The sequence below is a fragment of the Moschus berezovskii genome, chromosome 1 (assembly GCF_049115385.1).
Source record: "Moschus berezovskii isolate FMDL1 chromosome 1, NW_MosBer_1.0, whole genome shotgun sequence".
Taxonomy (NCBI): domain Eukaryota; kingdom Metazoa; phylum Chordata; class Mammalia; order Artiodactyla; family Moschidae; genus Moschus; species Moschus berezovskii.
The window spans coordinates 21,835,977-21,852,640 of NC_142460.1; the positions used below are offsets into that span (position 1 = coordinate 21,835,977).

At 46.9% G+C, this 16,664-nt stretch overlaps 1 protein-coding gene across 1 annotated transcript in view; it reads right to left on the reverse strand.

The window, feature by feature from the left end:
• Nucleotides 1–16,664, reverse strand: part of HUNK (hormonally up-regulated Neu-associated kinase) — a 129,829-nt gene that overhangs the window by 20,124 nt on the left and 93,041 nt on the right. The window contains exons 6-8 of the mRNA XM_055421394.2: nt 12,595–12,730; nt 6,117–6,279; nt 643–726 (exon numbers count right to left, since the gene is read on the reverse strand). Coding sequence (XP_055277369.1) covers nt 643–726; nt 6,117–6,279; nt 12,595–12,730 — 383 coding nt within the window. The remainder of the gene's footprint in view (nt 1–642; nt 727–6,116; nt 6,280–12,594; nt 12,731–16,664) is intronic.

The window sequence follows — 16,664 nt, forward strand, 5'->3', positions numbered from 1 at the left end:
CTTCCCTGACAGTCCAGTGGTTAGGACTCCGTGCTTCCACTGCAAGGGGCATGGGTTCAATTCCTGGTCGGGGAACTAAGATCCCTCACATGCTACATGGTGCAGCAAAAAAAAAAAAGAAAAGAAAACATCGACCTTCGCCCCACTCCTGCCCCCTGAGTTTCGATGGAGTCGGTCTGAGGTGTGGCCCAGGCATTCACAAGTTGAAATGCCCCCCTGGGGATTCTAGTATATGACCATAACTGAGAACCACAGTCTGGAGACTGAACAATGGAGGCCCTGCTGTGAAAGTGTGAGTCACTTCAGTTGTGTCCAACTCTTTTCAACCCTAGGGACTGTAGCCCGCCAGGCTCCCTGGTCCATGGTATTCTCCAGGCAAGAATACTGGAGTGGGTTGCCATTCCCTTCTCCAGGTGATCTTACCCACCTAGGGACTGAACCCAGGTTTCCAGCATTGCAGGCAGATTCTTTACCATCTGAGCCACCAGGGTAAGCCATTTCTTAAGGGCTCGGTAAAGCGAGTAAGTATTTGTCTCTGGTTACTTCCATGTCCCACAACTGGCTTCCTTTCCAGTCCTCTTCCCATAAAGGAAATCCACTCTTCCTAAGAGGTCCTGGGTTTTGCTCTGGGGAGCCACTCACCTCATAGGGCTCCTTGGTGGGCCTGCACCTGTCTATCTGGTAGAGCTGGGTCTTGTAGCAGACGCTGTCCTGGAAGTCAGATTTCTACCAGAGAAGAAAAGAAAAAAAGCCTGGCTTAACTCTCGGAAAATAGGAATGTCTATCAAGCAGTCATTAATTTTTAAACCAGTGCTTGGCTGAGAAACGACAGAATGTGGTTGGCAGGGCACTTAACAGCAGTGCAAAGACTCCTCCGAGGACAGCCCGCAGGAGCGTGGGGGAGAGGCAGGACCCAGATTCCTGGCTCTGCCGGGAAAGGGCTTGGTGGCCCTGGGCATGTCACTGCTCCTGCTGCACCTCCGTTCTTTCATCTGTGCGATGAAGACCATGCTGAGACGTGAGCTCAGAGACCAAATACGTGAGCTGGGGAGGATAACTTATTTTATGGAACTACTGAATGGGATACAGGTCATGCTTATTTAAAAACAGGCCTAAGAACTTCCCTAGTGGCACAGTGGATAAGAATCCACCCGCCAATGCAGGGGTCGTGGGTTCAGTCCCTGGTCCAGGAAGATCCCACAAGCTGTGAAGCAACTAAACCCCTGCAACCACAACTACTAAAGCTGTGCTCTAGAGCCCATCCTCTGCAACAAGAGAACCGCTGCAATGAGAAGCCTGTACACCACAACTGGAGCGCAGCTCCCACTCAGCTCAGCTAGAGAAAAGCCTGCGTTAAGCGACACAGACCCAATGCAACCAAAAATAAATTAATTAACGTATAAAATAAAAACAGGCCTAAAATGCATAAATAACATGGACCTACTATGTAGCGCAGGGAACTAACTATATTTTCTTATAAAAACCTATAATGGAAACTAATCTGAAAAAGAATATATATATATATATGTAAACTGGATCACTTTGCTGTAAAATGAAACTAACACAACACTATGTATCAACCAGACTTCAATTATAAAAAAAAACAGCCCTAGTTCCTGCTCCCCACCCCAATAAAAGTCACAGCAATTCATAACATAGCTTAAAGAAGAAGATATATAACCACACCTAAGATGGTCTAGCGGTACAATTTCGGTGCAGTCCTCTCTGCCGACAGCTGAAATTCAATGACTGATTACTGCTTCAGTCAACAAATATTCCCAGAAGGCCTCTACAGGCTCTCCAAATTAAAATCCATGTCTCTAGGTTTTAGAAAGAGGAAGCAAGAATCAAGGGAGAAGGGAGAAATGGCAATTAAAGTATAATATTTTACTTTTTAGTTCACCAGTTGCCCTTTCAAAATTATATACGGTTGTTAGTAATTGGTTAATGATATTAATAACTGGGACAGTGCCTCGGGTGCAATTAAATTAGCCTTGCATGGAAAGTACTGAGTGGACTAGCTATAGTTATTCGTGGCGAATAATTCACTCTTAAAAGCAGTCACCCACCGGGACACTGGTTCTCAGACCAGCTACGTCCTGTGATTTAAGGGTTAAGTGTGAAACAGACAATAAAATAAGAACCGTCCCGTTAGAACTATGTTAGTTTCCACCAGGAACTTCTCAGTAGTGTGTGTGTGTGGGTGTGTGCGTGTGCGCGTGCGTGCGTGTGTGTGTGTGCGCGTGCGTGTGCATGTGTGTGTGCGCGTGCGTGCGTGTGTGTGTGTGTGTGTGTGCGCGTGGCGCGCGCGCGCTCAGTCGCTCAGTCACGTCCACTCTTCACCTCCGTAGGCTGTAGCCCTCCAGGCTCCTCTGTCCATGGGATTTCCTAAGCAAGCATACCGCGGTGGGTCGCCATGTTCTACTCCAGCTTCTCAGTAGACAAAACCACAAAGCTCTGCCACACTGCCACATTTGCAGCTCCAAGGCTGACAGATCACAGAAGACGGCAAGGCACCCGGAGAAGGCAGGACACGGCCTAAGTGCTTCACACTTGGGATGAGCCCCGGGACTGTTTAAGAGCGTGAGTAACCGAAGCTGGGGTCTCTACAGAGGCAGACGTAAGAAACTGTTTTTTAAAACAAAAGCCCCTCTATCTTATCGATCAGTATTCAGAGAACTGATTCTGCCGAAAGAAGGATGTTTGAATCTGCTTGCTTGCTTAGGAAAGTAGCAGTGTCATCCTTCAAATATGTGGAATCATGAACTTTATAGGCAGTTTCCTGGAAACACTTTTCAAAATTCATATTTGAGTGGCATTCATCATTTCAAAAAGAAAATCAGTGTGTGACCCTCCTCTGTCCCTTTCAGTTGAGAACTTGTCTCTTGCATGGTGGTCTCTAAATGTGTGACCTCGAGCCCATATGCGTGAAAAAGTTGTCAGCAGGCATCGACAATACAGGCATATTTATTTTATAAATTATAAGCATGTACTATACTAATATATCATGTACATTATAAAATATGCAATAAAATGGGCATTTAAAACGATAAGGAATATATGGGACATATGGCTTCCCCGGTGGCCCAGTGGTTAAGAATCCACTTTGCAACACAGAAACACAGGTTCAGTTCCTGGTCCGGGAGGATCCCACATGCCATGGGGCAACCAAGCCCACGCACCACAACTACTGAGCCCACGTGCTGCAACTACTGAAGCCTGTGTGCCCAGAGCCCGTGCTGCACACGAAGAGAGCCACCGCAATAGAAGGCCAAGCACGAAACTGGAGAGCAGCCCATGCACAGCATCAGAGACTCAGAGCAGTCAAACAAATAACAACTTCTTTTAAAGAAACAGAAGAGAAATGCGAAGTGGCTTCAAGTCTACCACGTCTTTTGAGTTCATCATCACAGGTGAACAGAGGACCGCTGTTCTCCGGGGTGAGAGACTGTCTTAATCCCTCCCATCCCGGTAAAATGACATATATAATGCATTATGGGCCAAAGGTCCAGTCTTTGCGACTTCCACTTCTCTCCTGTGGCGGCTTTCCTGTGACCGTGGTATTGCCTCTGAAATCCAGCTGCCTATCTGCTCCCTTCCAAAGTTTCATCCCATCACTGCTTCTAGAGCATGTTTTTTTTTTCTCCCTCATAAAACACTGCTCTCATTTTCAACAGCCTTTTACTATAATGTTTCTTCTCATCAAAGGAAAGTACCTCTTTCCTTTGAAAGTGAAAGTGTTAGTCGCTCAGTTGTGTCTGATTCTTTGCAACCCCATGGACTGTAGCCCTCCAAGTTCCTCTGTCCATGGACTTCTCTAGGCAAGAACACTGGAGTGGGTAGCCATTCCCTTCTCCAAAGGATCTTCCCAACCCAGGGATCGAACCTTGGGTGTCTTGCACTGCCGGCGATTCTTTACATCTAAGCCACCACTGAAGCCCTATATCTTTCCTTTGGTGGCTCACAGAAAAAAAATAGTTCTGTGGATAATTTCACATCGAAGCCAAATCTAGGAAATACCCTAAGCGGAATCAGCTTAGAAACATCTATCCTTCCATTTCATTGTTAACCTCCTATCAAGCTTCTTGATATATTTAGCAATGTTTTCTAGACTTCTTCCAAATCTATTTGCTAACAAGGACACATTCTAACCATCCTGTCTTCTGGGCATCATTTTGGTCACTTCTACCTTACCAGGAGAATACCATTTCCCCAGCCGTCAGTGAATTTTCATCTTTAGCTCTAATTGGGCTATCAAATACTTTATGTGTTTTTTAAATTTTTATTGGAATGTAGTTACTTTTCAATGTTCTGTTAGTCTCTGCTGTGTAGCAAAGTGACTCAGCCGTATGCATACATATATCCCCTCCGATTTTGGATTTCCATCCCATTTAGGTCACCACAGGGCACTGAGTAGACTTCCCTGCGCTATATCTCATTAGCCATCTATTTTATACACAGTGTGTGTGCTCAGTCGTGTCTGACTCTGCGACCCCATGGACTGCAGCCCTCCAGGCGCCTCTGTCCATGGGATTCTCCAGATAAGAATACTGGAGTGGGCTGCACTTTCCTTCTTCCAGGGGATTTTCCTGACATAGGGATCGAACCCAGGTCTCCTGCACTGGAGGCAGATTCTTTACCATCTGGGCCACCAGGGAAAATAGTGAATATATGTCAACCCCAATCTCCCATATCACATGACTTTAAGTAACACTGAAAAACTTCAGAATTTCGTCTTCATGTTCTGGATTCTGAATGTCTTCCTAACGGTGATGACTTCACACAGTCAGATCTCAAGGCACACATACACAGGGTGAAGACCATGCTTCAAGAGAGTGGGTGTGAAATCACACTTCAGATGGGCTTCCCAACAATTGCAAATTTCTCTGCCTGACTTCTTGTTAGATCTGGTCAGCCCTCACCATTCTGAGTGGGAGAAACAGCAGGAAAGATATGCAGAATCCCCACTGCCTCTGATCTAGCTTTCTTTGCAGATTCTTTTTCAGCCATTGTTCATTTGGAAAGAATCGATTTATGAAGGGCTTCCCAGGTGGTGGAAGTGGTAAAGAAGCCGCCTGCCAATGCAGGAGACCTAAGAGACTTGGGTTCGATCCCTGAGTTGGGAAGGTTCCCTTGAGTAGGAAATGGCAACCCACTCCTGCATTCTTGCCTGGAAAATTCCACGGACGGAGGAACCTGGCAGGCTATACAGTCCATGGGGTCGCAAAGAACCTGTCACGACTGAAGCAACTTAGCATGCACAACACGATTTAGTCAAAACCCTCATAGCTCAGTGCATAAAGAGTCTGTCTGCAATGCAGGAGACCCAGGTTCAATTCCTGGGTTGGGAAGATCCCCTGGAGCAGGAAATGACAACCCACTCCAGTATCCTCGACCAGAGAATCCCATGGACAGAGAGAGCCTGGCGGGCTACAGTCTATGGGGTCGCAAGAGTCGGGCACGACTGAGCGACTAAGCATACACACACACAGATATGGAAGCATGTGAATTCCCACACCTGGGCACTTATAAACTGCACGCGGCAGAAGCATACAGGTGAGCAAAGCGTGAGGGTACCACGGTTAAGCCAAGACTCCCGCTGCACCTCCCTCATCTGTGACACAGGACACCCGGTGCCCAGATTAGTGAAGAGGCCGTGGTCAATTTCACTCTTGTTTTCTAGAGAGGTCACTGTAAAAGGTGGCTTTTTCATCTACCCTGCTTTACAGGTGAATGTTTGAGGGGCTCTGCTCCCCACTCTTTATGACTACACAAGCCCCAGTGCCCCTAAGTGGGGACCCCAAGGAGCCAAGAGAAACACGAACAAAAAAGGCAACAAGAAGCAGAAGGGAAAAAAAGCTTGAGTCTCTTGCAAGTCGGCCCAGAGCTTAGCTCTGTGGGAGAATATTTTAAAAACACCTCAGATAAAAAGCGCTCCCTGAGAAGCAGGTTTTGCTCCTCTTTTATCCCATGTTCAGGAAACTCAACCTTACATGAGTTTCAATTAACAGCTCAGATCAAGTGTCCGCCACTGGGAAACACTTCGGGTGTCAGAGCTCTCTCTTTTTTATTTTTTCCATAGAGAGCTGAGAAAACCAGCACGGGGCCCCACTCACCCCTGACAAGTAGCGCTCGAGCTTCTTGTTTAAGAGGAAGTAGATGGCGAGGATGTGGCAGGCGCGGTTGGAGAGCACGGTGTTGATCACATCGCTGTTCTTGTAGCCTAGCTTCTCGGTCATGTGCAGCACCACGCTGGGGCTCAGGTCTTCCAGGGAAATCCTGCTCAACAGAGGGACAGAGAAACAGTCACTGCGAGGCTCCGGGGCCCCCTTAGTGATGCTCACAAGCATGGCAGCACAGAAACCCCTCCCACCCTCAAACACACAAGGGCTCCCTCGTGGACAGTCAGTCCACTCATTCCTCCGCTTGACTTCTTATTATGAACTGTTAACATACACAACAAAAGAAAGGGAATAGTCTAATTACCCTATGTGTGTGTGCTAAGTCGTTCAGTCGTGGCTGACTGTGTGAACCTACAGACTGTAGCCCGCCAGGCTCCTCTGTCCATGGGATTCTCCAAGGCAAGAATAGCAGAGTGGGTGCCATGCCCTCTCCCAGGGGATCTTCCCGACCCAGGGATTGAACCCGCATCTCTTGCGTCTCCTGCACTGGCAGGCGGTTCTTTACCATTAGTGCCATCCGGGTATCACCCTGTGTGTGCCCAATAAGACATTACTTTGTCAACAAAGGTCTAACTAGTCCAGGCTATGGTTTTTCCAGTGGTCACGTATGGATGTGAGAGTTGGACTATAAAGAAAGCTGAGCGCCGAAGAATTGATGCTTTTGAACTGTGGTGCTGGAGAAGACTCTTAAGAGTCCCTTGGATGGCAAGGAGATCCAACCAGTCCTTCCCAAAGGAAATCAGCCCTGAATATTCATTGGAAGGACTGATGTTGAAGCTGAAACTCCGATACTTTGGCCACCTGATGCGGAGAACTGACTCACTGGAAGAGACACTGATGCTGGGAACGACTGAAGGCAGGAGGAGAAGGGGACGACAGAGGATGAGATGGTTGGATGGCATCACCGACTCTGTGGACACGGGTTTGGGTAGACTCTGGCAATTGTTGATGGACAGGGAGGCCTGGCATGCTGCGGTTCATGGGGTTGCAGAGTCGGACACGACTGAGCGACTGAAATGAACTGAGTACCTGGTTGAACTAATTGTTAGCACTTGGCCTTTCTTTCTTTCTCCCTTTCTTTTTTCTTTTTCTTTCTCCTGTCTTTCCTTCTTCCTTTCACTTCCCTCTTTCTTCCTTTACTAAAGAATTTCAAATCACAAACTTTTTTTTCCTAAACACCTCAGAATGCATCTTTAAAAACCAATGACATCTCCTGCAGGATCATAATACCTTCAAAACATCCCCCAAATTTTAGAAATCTCTGAATATTCTCTGATATCTAGACTATATTCCAATTTCCCTATTCATCCCAAATTTCTTTACAATCTGACATTTTTTTTTCCTTAAAATTTATTTATTGAATATGGGTAGAGCCCACGTAGCTTGGGTGGATGTTGGGTTGGGAAAGAAGGGTATTCAGGAGCCAGCCCAGACCATGTTTAAAGGAAAAATGTGAGCTCACAAGTTCACAAAGAGGGGATTTGGGACTCAGCTGCCAAGTTGGATGCTCTGAGAGGACAGGTTAAAGCTTCTACACACAGGAGTGATATGGAGATAAACTCCCTTGGGATAAAATGCCCCCAAAATGAATGCCAGGAGTGTATTTCTCTACTTATTCACTCATTCAAGTCCGTGCTTCATGGTGTTTACATGGCAATGGGGAAGAGAGAAAATAAATCCATTTATTCTTCATGACAATCTTACGAAGGGTACCAGAGCTTCCCTGGTGGCTCAGTGGTAAAGAAACCACCTGCCAATGCAGGAGACATAGGTTCAGTCCTTGGGTTGGGGAGATCTCCTGGAGAAGGAAATTACAACCCACTCTGGTATCCTTGCCTGGAAAATCCCATGGACAGAGGAGCCTGGCAGGCTACTGTCTATGGGGTCACAAAAGAGTTGGTCATGACTTAGCAACTAAACAACAACAACAAACCATTATCATCCCCATTTAACAGATGAAGAAACTGAGGCCCACAGCAGGAAAGTAAATTGCCCAGGGGCACACTGGCAAGAAGTAGCAGCTATGTAGAACATGAAAGCAGGAGAAGGGCATAGGGAATACATGTGTTGGTAGCGGAGGTGTGTCATCAGATAGAACATTCTACATTCCTGAAGAGAGAGGCAAGGACAATACTCTGTGAGCAGAAAGCAAGCACATCTGGCTAGAAAGCTCTGTAGCCCCACCAAAGAGTCTGAAGACATTTTTGGTGGAACCTCAGAACCATAACACTAGGAAAAGCCACAGGGTACAACCCCATAGTGTTGCAGAAGAAAAGACCAAGCTGTGACTTGCCAAGCTCACAGGGGCAGCAAGGACAGACCTGGGTCTGTTGGCCATTGTAACTAGGTCAGCTTGCCCTCTCCTAGGTCTGGCTAAGTACCAACCAAAGAAAAGGTGCCTGAGAAACCACAAAATCTGCCTTCCTCACTCCTGTTGGCTACAAAAATCACAAATTCTAGATACAGTTTGGAGTAGGCTTGCTATGATTAATGGTTAAAAATAATAACATCTGTTTTAAAAGGATACGATTACTTGAAGGTGGCCAAAGCACTTAACACAGGAAACACAACTGTTTGAAACTACCTGGTAACATCCATATGCCCCTGGTCATGCCCTTGATCAGTGAAACCACGCCCACTTGACCCCACTCCTGGCCAATGAGATCATGCCTTTTTATGTTGGCCAATCAGACCACAGCCTCATGGCCACTCCTTCAGCCAATCAGATCATGATTTTTGTGACTCCACCCCAGCCATTCATCCCATGGCTGCCCTTTGGATGGCTCCACCCTCTACCTGGAGCAGGCCCTGGAAGGGATTGTGCTCTGGGTGTGAGATGCCACCAGGGTGGGGCTGGGGGCAGAGGAGAGAGGAGAAAAGTGAGCAGTTTCTGCCCTTCCTACACACTGTCTTCAAAAACAGGTGAGCTCTGCCAAACGTAGACTGTGGACTGGCTCTTGACTAACAGCAATATTTTGAACGTTTTCAATAAGCAATGTATATACTGACTGCCTGAAGAATCCCATGGACAGAGGAGCCTGGCAGGCTATATAGTCCATGGGGTCGCAAACAGTCGGACACGACTTAGCAACTAAACCACCACCAACCATACTTGTATAAGTTGTTGAATTTGTATTACCTCTCCAAGTTTCGATGATATATACAATATTTAAAAAGTGGTCTAGAATACGAGGTATAATTTTGAGTCAATATGCATTAAATTCAATTTCATTCCAGTTTGGTCTAATTCTGTCCTCTGTTACCAATGACCTGCTTTCCCTCCCACCCATCTCCAGAGCTAACCTGAGGTGTGGGAGATAGTCCCAGGCAGAGTGATGGAGGAGGCAGCCAAGGTCTGCTCTAGAAAAAAAGGTCTGCTGCCAGAACAGAGAGGTGAGCCTGGTACACAGCAGACATCTGTAGCTGACTGGCATGAACTTATTATAAAAAGTTTCCTTTTAAAGATATTTTCTTCTTGCCTCTTGCAGGTCAACTCAGAGGCTTGAATGAATTAACAGAAGCCTTTACAGAACAGTGATAGAAAACATGAGACCTTTATTTTCTCTCTTTCCCAACAGTAAAACGCTGATGACATCTAAAATAATTAAATCTTGGGCTACATATGTTGAGAAGCTATAAAATAGACTTCAAAAAGAAAATATTCCTTTCTCTGGTCACATGTTCTTATTCTGTTTATCTGTGTCCTGGTAAAATCAGAAAAATAATTATCAAGGGTGCTTTTTTTTTTTTTGCATTCTATCTTTTTAAAAATAAAGACTAAGGAATGCGTGTCTTTTCTAATAGTTTAGATTTCTGGTTTCATTACTTTAAAAATTGGACATTGGTTTGCCTCGAAAAATTGGACATTGATTTGCCTCATTAAATGAGTAATGAGCCTTACCTAAAGAGAAGGCCTTGAGCTGCTGCTTTCCTTCATATACAAGTTCTCAATCATTTTTACAATCTACCCAACTAGATCTTGAACAGCCTTTATGCCTCTGACCAAGTCCAAAAAGGACCAAACTGGCAGAGCCAGTACAGGTAACTAGAATTTAAGATTTAATCTACAAAAGGCTGTTTATAACCCGTGGAGAAGCAACAAAATGAGCCGGGCATGAATCTCTGAATGAAGATGCAACCGGCAAGGAGGGAGGGCTGTATCTCTAATAGCTGCTTCACGCCCTTCAACACCTGCTGCACTGAGGGGGCTGGTTCTGCTCATTCAGACGGTGATTACATTAGGTTAATGACTCATTTGGCCCCCACCGGTGCCTGATCCCTTACAGAGAGCATGGCTGTGTACTGCCAGGCAGCATGAGCCTGGTAATGAGGCTCGGTCCCTTGGCTTCGCTTTCCATCTCTCGTCAGGCTAATATTTCTGGTGTCTATTTCAGGTACTAGCCCACATCGAGCCAGCACTGGAAACCAGCAGTCTGTTTCCAGGTTCCCTTGGTAACCCAAGTCCCCTAGACTTTGTTTAAATTACCTCTCATGAGTCAAAGGCTAGAATTCTAGATGGCAGCTCTCTCTGGTCCAGGCAAGTGTCAATGGGGCCCAGGAGCCAGGATGCAGGTCCCAGCACTGTCCAGCCCCTCAGAGCCTCCTCCCCAGGACGGAGCTCGGCCTGCCCCTCTGGTTTGGAGAAGCTGGTGCTGCAGCTTTCCTAAGGCTTGGGCATGTCTCCAGACCTTCCTGGGCAGACGTCACTCCCTTCCCTGCCCTGTCACTGCTCTACGTGTCCCCCTGCTTCAGTGGTTCACGCATCATCACCTGGGCTTCAGATCTAGAATGTGCAGGCCCCTATAGGTCTGAAGGAAGAAGGGCTCTAGGTGGGTCTCAGTCCTGGAAATTATTTGATCCCTGGGGTCTTCACGTTTGCTCTAAAGTCACCAAGGGGTAGGGGGCTTCCCTGGTGGTCCAGTGGTTGGGGCTATGCCTTCCAAGGCAGGGGGTGCAGGTTCCATCCCTGGTCAAGGAGCTGGGATCCCATATGCCTCAGCCAAAAAAAACCCCAAACACAGCACAGAAGCAGTATTGTAACAAATTCATTAAAGACTTTTAAAAATAATGGTCCACATTTTTAAAAAAATCTTAAAAAAATTTTTTTACAAAATAAAGTCACCAAGGGGAGGGTCCTTATTCCCCTAACTCAGACTAGTGAGCAGCATGTCAAACGAGTAGGGAAAAAGCACAAGGAAGTATTTTCCTGTGTGACTCTTTGCCACCCCATGTCGCCCACCAGGCTCCTCTGTCCATGCGGTTCTCCAGGCAAGAATTCTGGAGTGGGTAGCCATTCCCTTCTCCAGGGGATCTTCCCGACCCAGGGATCAAATCCGGGTCTCTGGCACTGCAGACGGATTCTTGACTGTCTGAGCCACCAGGGAAGCCCAGGATTTTCCTGGACTTGTTTGCAAGTCTGTAGTCGATACCCGCATTCGGGGACACGTGGGCCATCACCAGGTGTCTGTGTTTCCATACTGTGGGCTCCTGCCTGGAAGCGCCCTCATGGACTCCTTCTCGAGCAAACGGCACAGGGAAAGACAGGCTGAAGCACAGGAAATCCTGCTCCCGCCTTTCTTCCTGTCCCCAACATTTCAGAGCAGGGACTCGGGGCCGAAACAAACATCAGAGTGAAGAGGTGGCAGAAGAGGAGCCTGTGGGTCGTTTGGAAGGGACAGGGGCAATTCCACCGGATTCCAACCGATGCTGGCAGGACAGCTCTTGAGGGGAACACACACACATACACACATAATCAAACAGATACACTCACAGACACTCCAGATACATGCAAACTCACACACCCTCACATACTCAACACAGATTCACATACTGAAACATACAGACACCGACATCCACAACCAGGCATACTCAGACACACACACACTCAAACAGTTACACTCACAGACACTCCAACAGACACATATACACACTCACATACCCTCACACACTCACACACAGATTCACATACTGCAACACCTACACTCACACACAGACACCCACAAACAGGCATACTCAGACACACACACACACTCACTTGCTCACTCAGGCCTTAGCTCATCTAAACAGTCCCTCTGTGTGAATTAGAAAGAGGTGCCGCTCAAGAAAGACACAGGCCTTCAGCAGCGGGTTTGAGGAGAGAGTAGCCTGGACTTTAGCCCGCATGTACCCCCTGGCAGGTGCCCCGGAAGGGTGCACTTTGCACGACCACATGGGATGGCCCCGCCTACACTTCTGTTGGTGCACAGCAGGGAGCCCCACGTGCCGACCTGTGTGTGCAGGGAGGGGCAGGGCAGCCAAGAGAAGACGTCGCCTCCCCTTGAACCACATAGAGCATCCTGTCCACAAATACTCGGGGCTTGTACGACAGGCCGCATCTCGCCTGAGGAGGGGTCCCTCTGCGTGCACTTGGTACCTGTTGGGATAGGTGATGCTACATGGCACTTTGCCCACGTAATTCTCATTCAGCCAGCGATTCGCCAGTGCCTGCTGAATGTTGGGCCTCTTCACAGGATCTGGTTCCAGGAGAGAACGCAGGAAGTTCACGGCTCCTGTGAAGACATTGGGCAAACGTCACACGTGTTACAGGCTGAAGGCAGACCAAGGCAGGTGACCCACCACACCTCCCGGGCCACTGCTCATCTATTTTCTAAATCTTGGGGGGCCACCTGTCCAGAGTATAAGATATCTGTCCAAGGAGGTATCTGGAACATGGTAAAGCAGGAACTGGTGTGGGTCTCCCCACATACCATACTTCCCCACACCCCTTGTGGTTTCTCTTGAGGTTCACCACTAACCGTGAGCCAAAGAGGAATGGGTGAATGTAAAAAGACAACGCTGGACCTCAAGGTGGGTTCCAAGGAATTTATATACAGGCCTTTCAGGCGGCGCTAATGGCAAAGAACACACTTGCCAATGCAGGAGATGGGAGAGATGCAGGTTTGATCCCTGGGTTGGGAAGATCCCCTGGAGGAGGCCATGGCAACCCATTCCAGTACTCCTTCCTGGAGTATTCCATGGACCAAGGAGCCTAGTGGGCTACAGTCCATGGGGTCACAAAGAATTGGACATGACTTAGCGTCTAAACCACCGTATATATATATATAGATAGATAGATATGGAATTCCCTTGCAGTCCAGCAAGTAAGACTCTGTGCTCCCAATGCAGAGGGCCTGGGTTCAATCCCTGGTCAGGGAACTAGATCCCACATGCCACAACTAAAAGATCACACATGCCACAACCAAGACTCAGATTCTTTTTCAGATTCGTTTCCCTTATAAGATGACTGTAAAATGTTGGTAGCATTCCCTGTGCTATACATGCATCCTTTAAGATTATAACAATGGAGACAAGAATAGAACACTGAAGAAAGTGTTTATAATGTACATGAAGGTCACAGGCTCCAAAATTGTTGAGCATGAGAATATGCAGGTCATCATATGGACAAAGACTGCCAGGGAGTCCCTGAAAATGAAGGTGCTCTGTCTTGCTTGAGTTTGGGGACCAGGATGTTTTCTTATGTATACTCATTTTATAAAGCACTGTGATAGTATCCTTGCAATAGAAAAAATATTCTTTTATGTAACTTTGTACATGATATCCCATTTCCAATATACCAAATAAAACTTTGCGGAAACTAATCTTAATTTGCTTGGTCACCAAACTTTTTAAATCTTTTTCTCTAAAGCTACTTTTTAGTTTCCTAAGATAACCCATCTAATCAAGGCTATCGTCTTTCCAGTAAGTCATGTACAAATATGAGAGGTGGACCATAAAGAAAGCAGGGCACCGAAGAATTGATGTTTTCAAACTGTGGTGTTGGAGAAGACTCTTGAGAGTTCCTTGGAAGGCAAGGAGATCAAACCAATGAATCTTACGGGAAATCAACCCTGAATATTCATTGGAAGGACTGATGCTGAAGCTGAAGCTCCAATTCTTTGACCACCTGATACGAAGAGCCAACTCATTGAAAAAGACCCTGATGCTGGCAGAGATTGAGGTCAGAAGAAGGGCGTGACAGAGGATGAGAAGATTGGATGGCATCACTGATTCAATGAACATGAATTTGAGCTAGCTTCGAGAGACAGTAAAGGACAGAGGAGCCTGGTGTGCTGCAGTCCAAGGAGTTGCAAAAAAAGTTGGACATGACTTGGCGACTGAACAATAGCAACAAGATAATCTAACCTTTCAATGAAAAGTCATAAAAATTGTCACTTTCTCACAGGCTTCAGTTGTCATTTTAAAACTGTCCTTTGAAGAATGATGGATATTTTGGTCAACCATCTTTGCAGGGTAAAAATGAAGCTGTCAAGAGGGGCTTACTCTGATGCCAGAACCAACCCCAAAGAAAAAACTTCTGCCAGGTCAGGCCACCAGGTAACCCCTCCACGTAGGTTTCCAAGCAGTAGATGAGGCCACTGGAAGGCCATTTCCTTTTGAGAATGCAGTGGGTAAAAATATAGGTGTAGATGGCAAAGCGGACATGAGAGGTATTTAATATTCTAAGTTTTATCGCTGGGTCTCCGAATTCTAAAGTGTTCTTCAGTGCTCTGAACAGCAAATGGGGCTCTGAAAGAGGGGTCTCTCTTGTTGGAACCTCCACCTCCCTTCTCTCCACTTCCCTATACTGGAAAGTCATTTGGATGCTTAATCAGGGCATCTGTTGGTCAAAGAAAAAAAGACTGTGAACCCAATGAGTTGAAACCAGGAGACTCTTCCGTTAATGATGCTTCTGAGACATCTCTGCTGCTGTCATTGTTCAGTTGCACAGTCGTGTCCGACTCTTTGCGGCCCCATGGACTGCAGCACACCAGGCTTCTCTGTCCATCACCAACTCTCGAAGCCTACCCAAACTCATGTCCACTGAGTCGGTGATGCCGTCCAACCATCTCGTTCTCTGTGTCATCTTCTTGACTCTTCTCGTCTCTTCTCGTCATCTTGTCATCAGCCTCCTGTCATCTTCTCCTCCTGCCTTCAATCTTTCCCAGCATCAGGGTCTTTTCCAATGAATCGTTCATCACATCAGGTGGCCAAAGTATTGGAGCTTCAGCATCAGGCCTTCCAATGAATATTCAGGACTGATCTTTAGGATGGACAGGCTGGATCTCCTTGCAGTCCAAGGGACTCTTGAGAGTCATCTCCAACATCACAGCTCAAAAGCATCAATTCTTTGGTGCTCAGTCCCCTTTATGGTCCAACTCTCACATCCATACATGACTAATGGATAAACCATAACTTTGACTAGATGGACCTTTGTTGGCAAAGTAATGTCTCTGCTTTTTAATATGCTGTCTAGGTTGGTCATAACTTTCCTTCCAAGGAGCAAGCATCTTTTAATTTCATGGCTGCAGTCACCATCTGCAGTGATTTTGGAGTCCAAGAAAATAAAGTCTCTCACTGTTTCCACTGTTTCTCCATCTATTTGCCACGAAGAGATGGGACCAGATGCCATGATCTCAGTTTTCTGAATGCTGAGTTTTAAGCCAACTTTTTCACTTTCCTGTTTCACTTTCATCAAGAGGCTCTTTAGTTCTTCTTCACTTTCTGCCATGAGGGTGGTGTCATCTGCATATCTGAGGTTACTGACGTTTCTTCCAACGTCAATCTTGATTTGGCAATCTTGATTCCAGCTTGTGCTTCCTCCAGCCCAGCGTTTCTCATGATGTACTCTGCATATAAGTTAAATAAGCAGGGTGATAATATACAGACGTATTCCTTTCCCAGTTTGGAACCAGTCTGTTATTCCATGTCCAGTTCTAACTGCTGCTTCTTGACCTGCATACAGTTTCTCAGGAGGCAGGTAAGGTGATCTGGTATTCCTATTTCATGAACAATTTTCTACAAGTACTTCTCCACTATCTTCTTGATCAATATTGTCATCAACAGGAGAATGTTGGAGCCCACCAAAAAAAGATGTCCCACATCCAAGGGTAAAGGAGACGCTCCAAAGAGACAGTAGGAGGGGTGAAATAGGGCTTACAATTAAACCCCATACCCACCGGAGACGCTCAGAGGGCTCAAACAAAACCTTGTGCTCACCGGGACCCAAAGACTCCACAAGAGACTGAGCCAGACCTGCCTTTGCGTGTGTGCGTGTTTCCTGTGCAGGCGTGGGTCAGCAGGGGCTGCCATGGGGATGGGGCTCTGGCTGCAGCAGGCCTTGGAGGCCCAGTGTGTGGCAAAGTCCTCTTGGAGGAGGTCACCGTTAGCCTCACTACAGAGCCGCCAACCAGACGGCCCACAAACCAGAGAAGAGTTATCCCAAAGAAGTTCTCCCACTGCTGCAAAAGTTCCAGGGCCCACAGAAGACTTCCCAACCCGGGGGTCTGGCAAAGGGGCTGTGAACGCCCAGGAAATTTGACTTGACGGCCAGCAGGATTTGATTATAGAACTTCCACAGGACTGGGGAAACAGACTCTTGGAAGGCACAAACAAAACCTTATGCACCCCAGGACCCAGGGGAAAGGAGCAGTGACCCACAGGAGA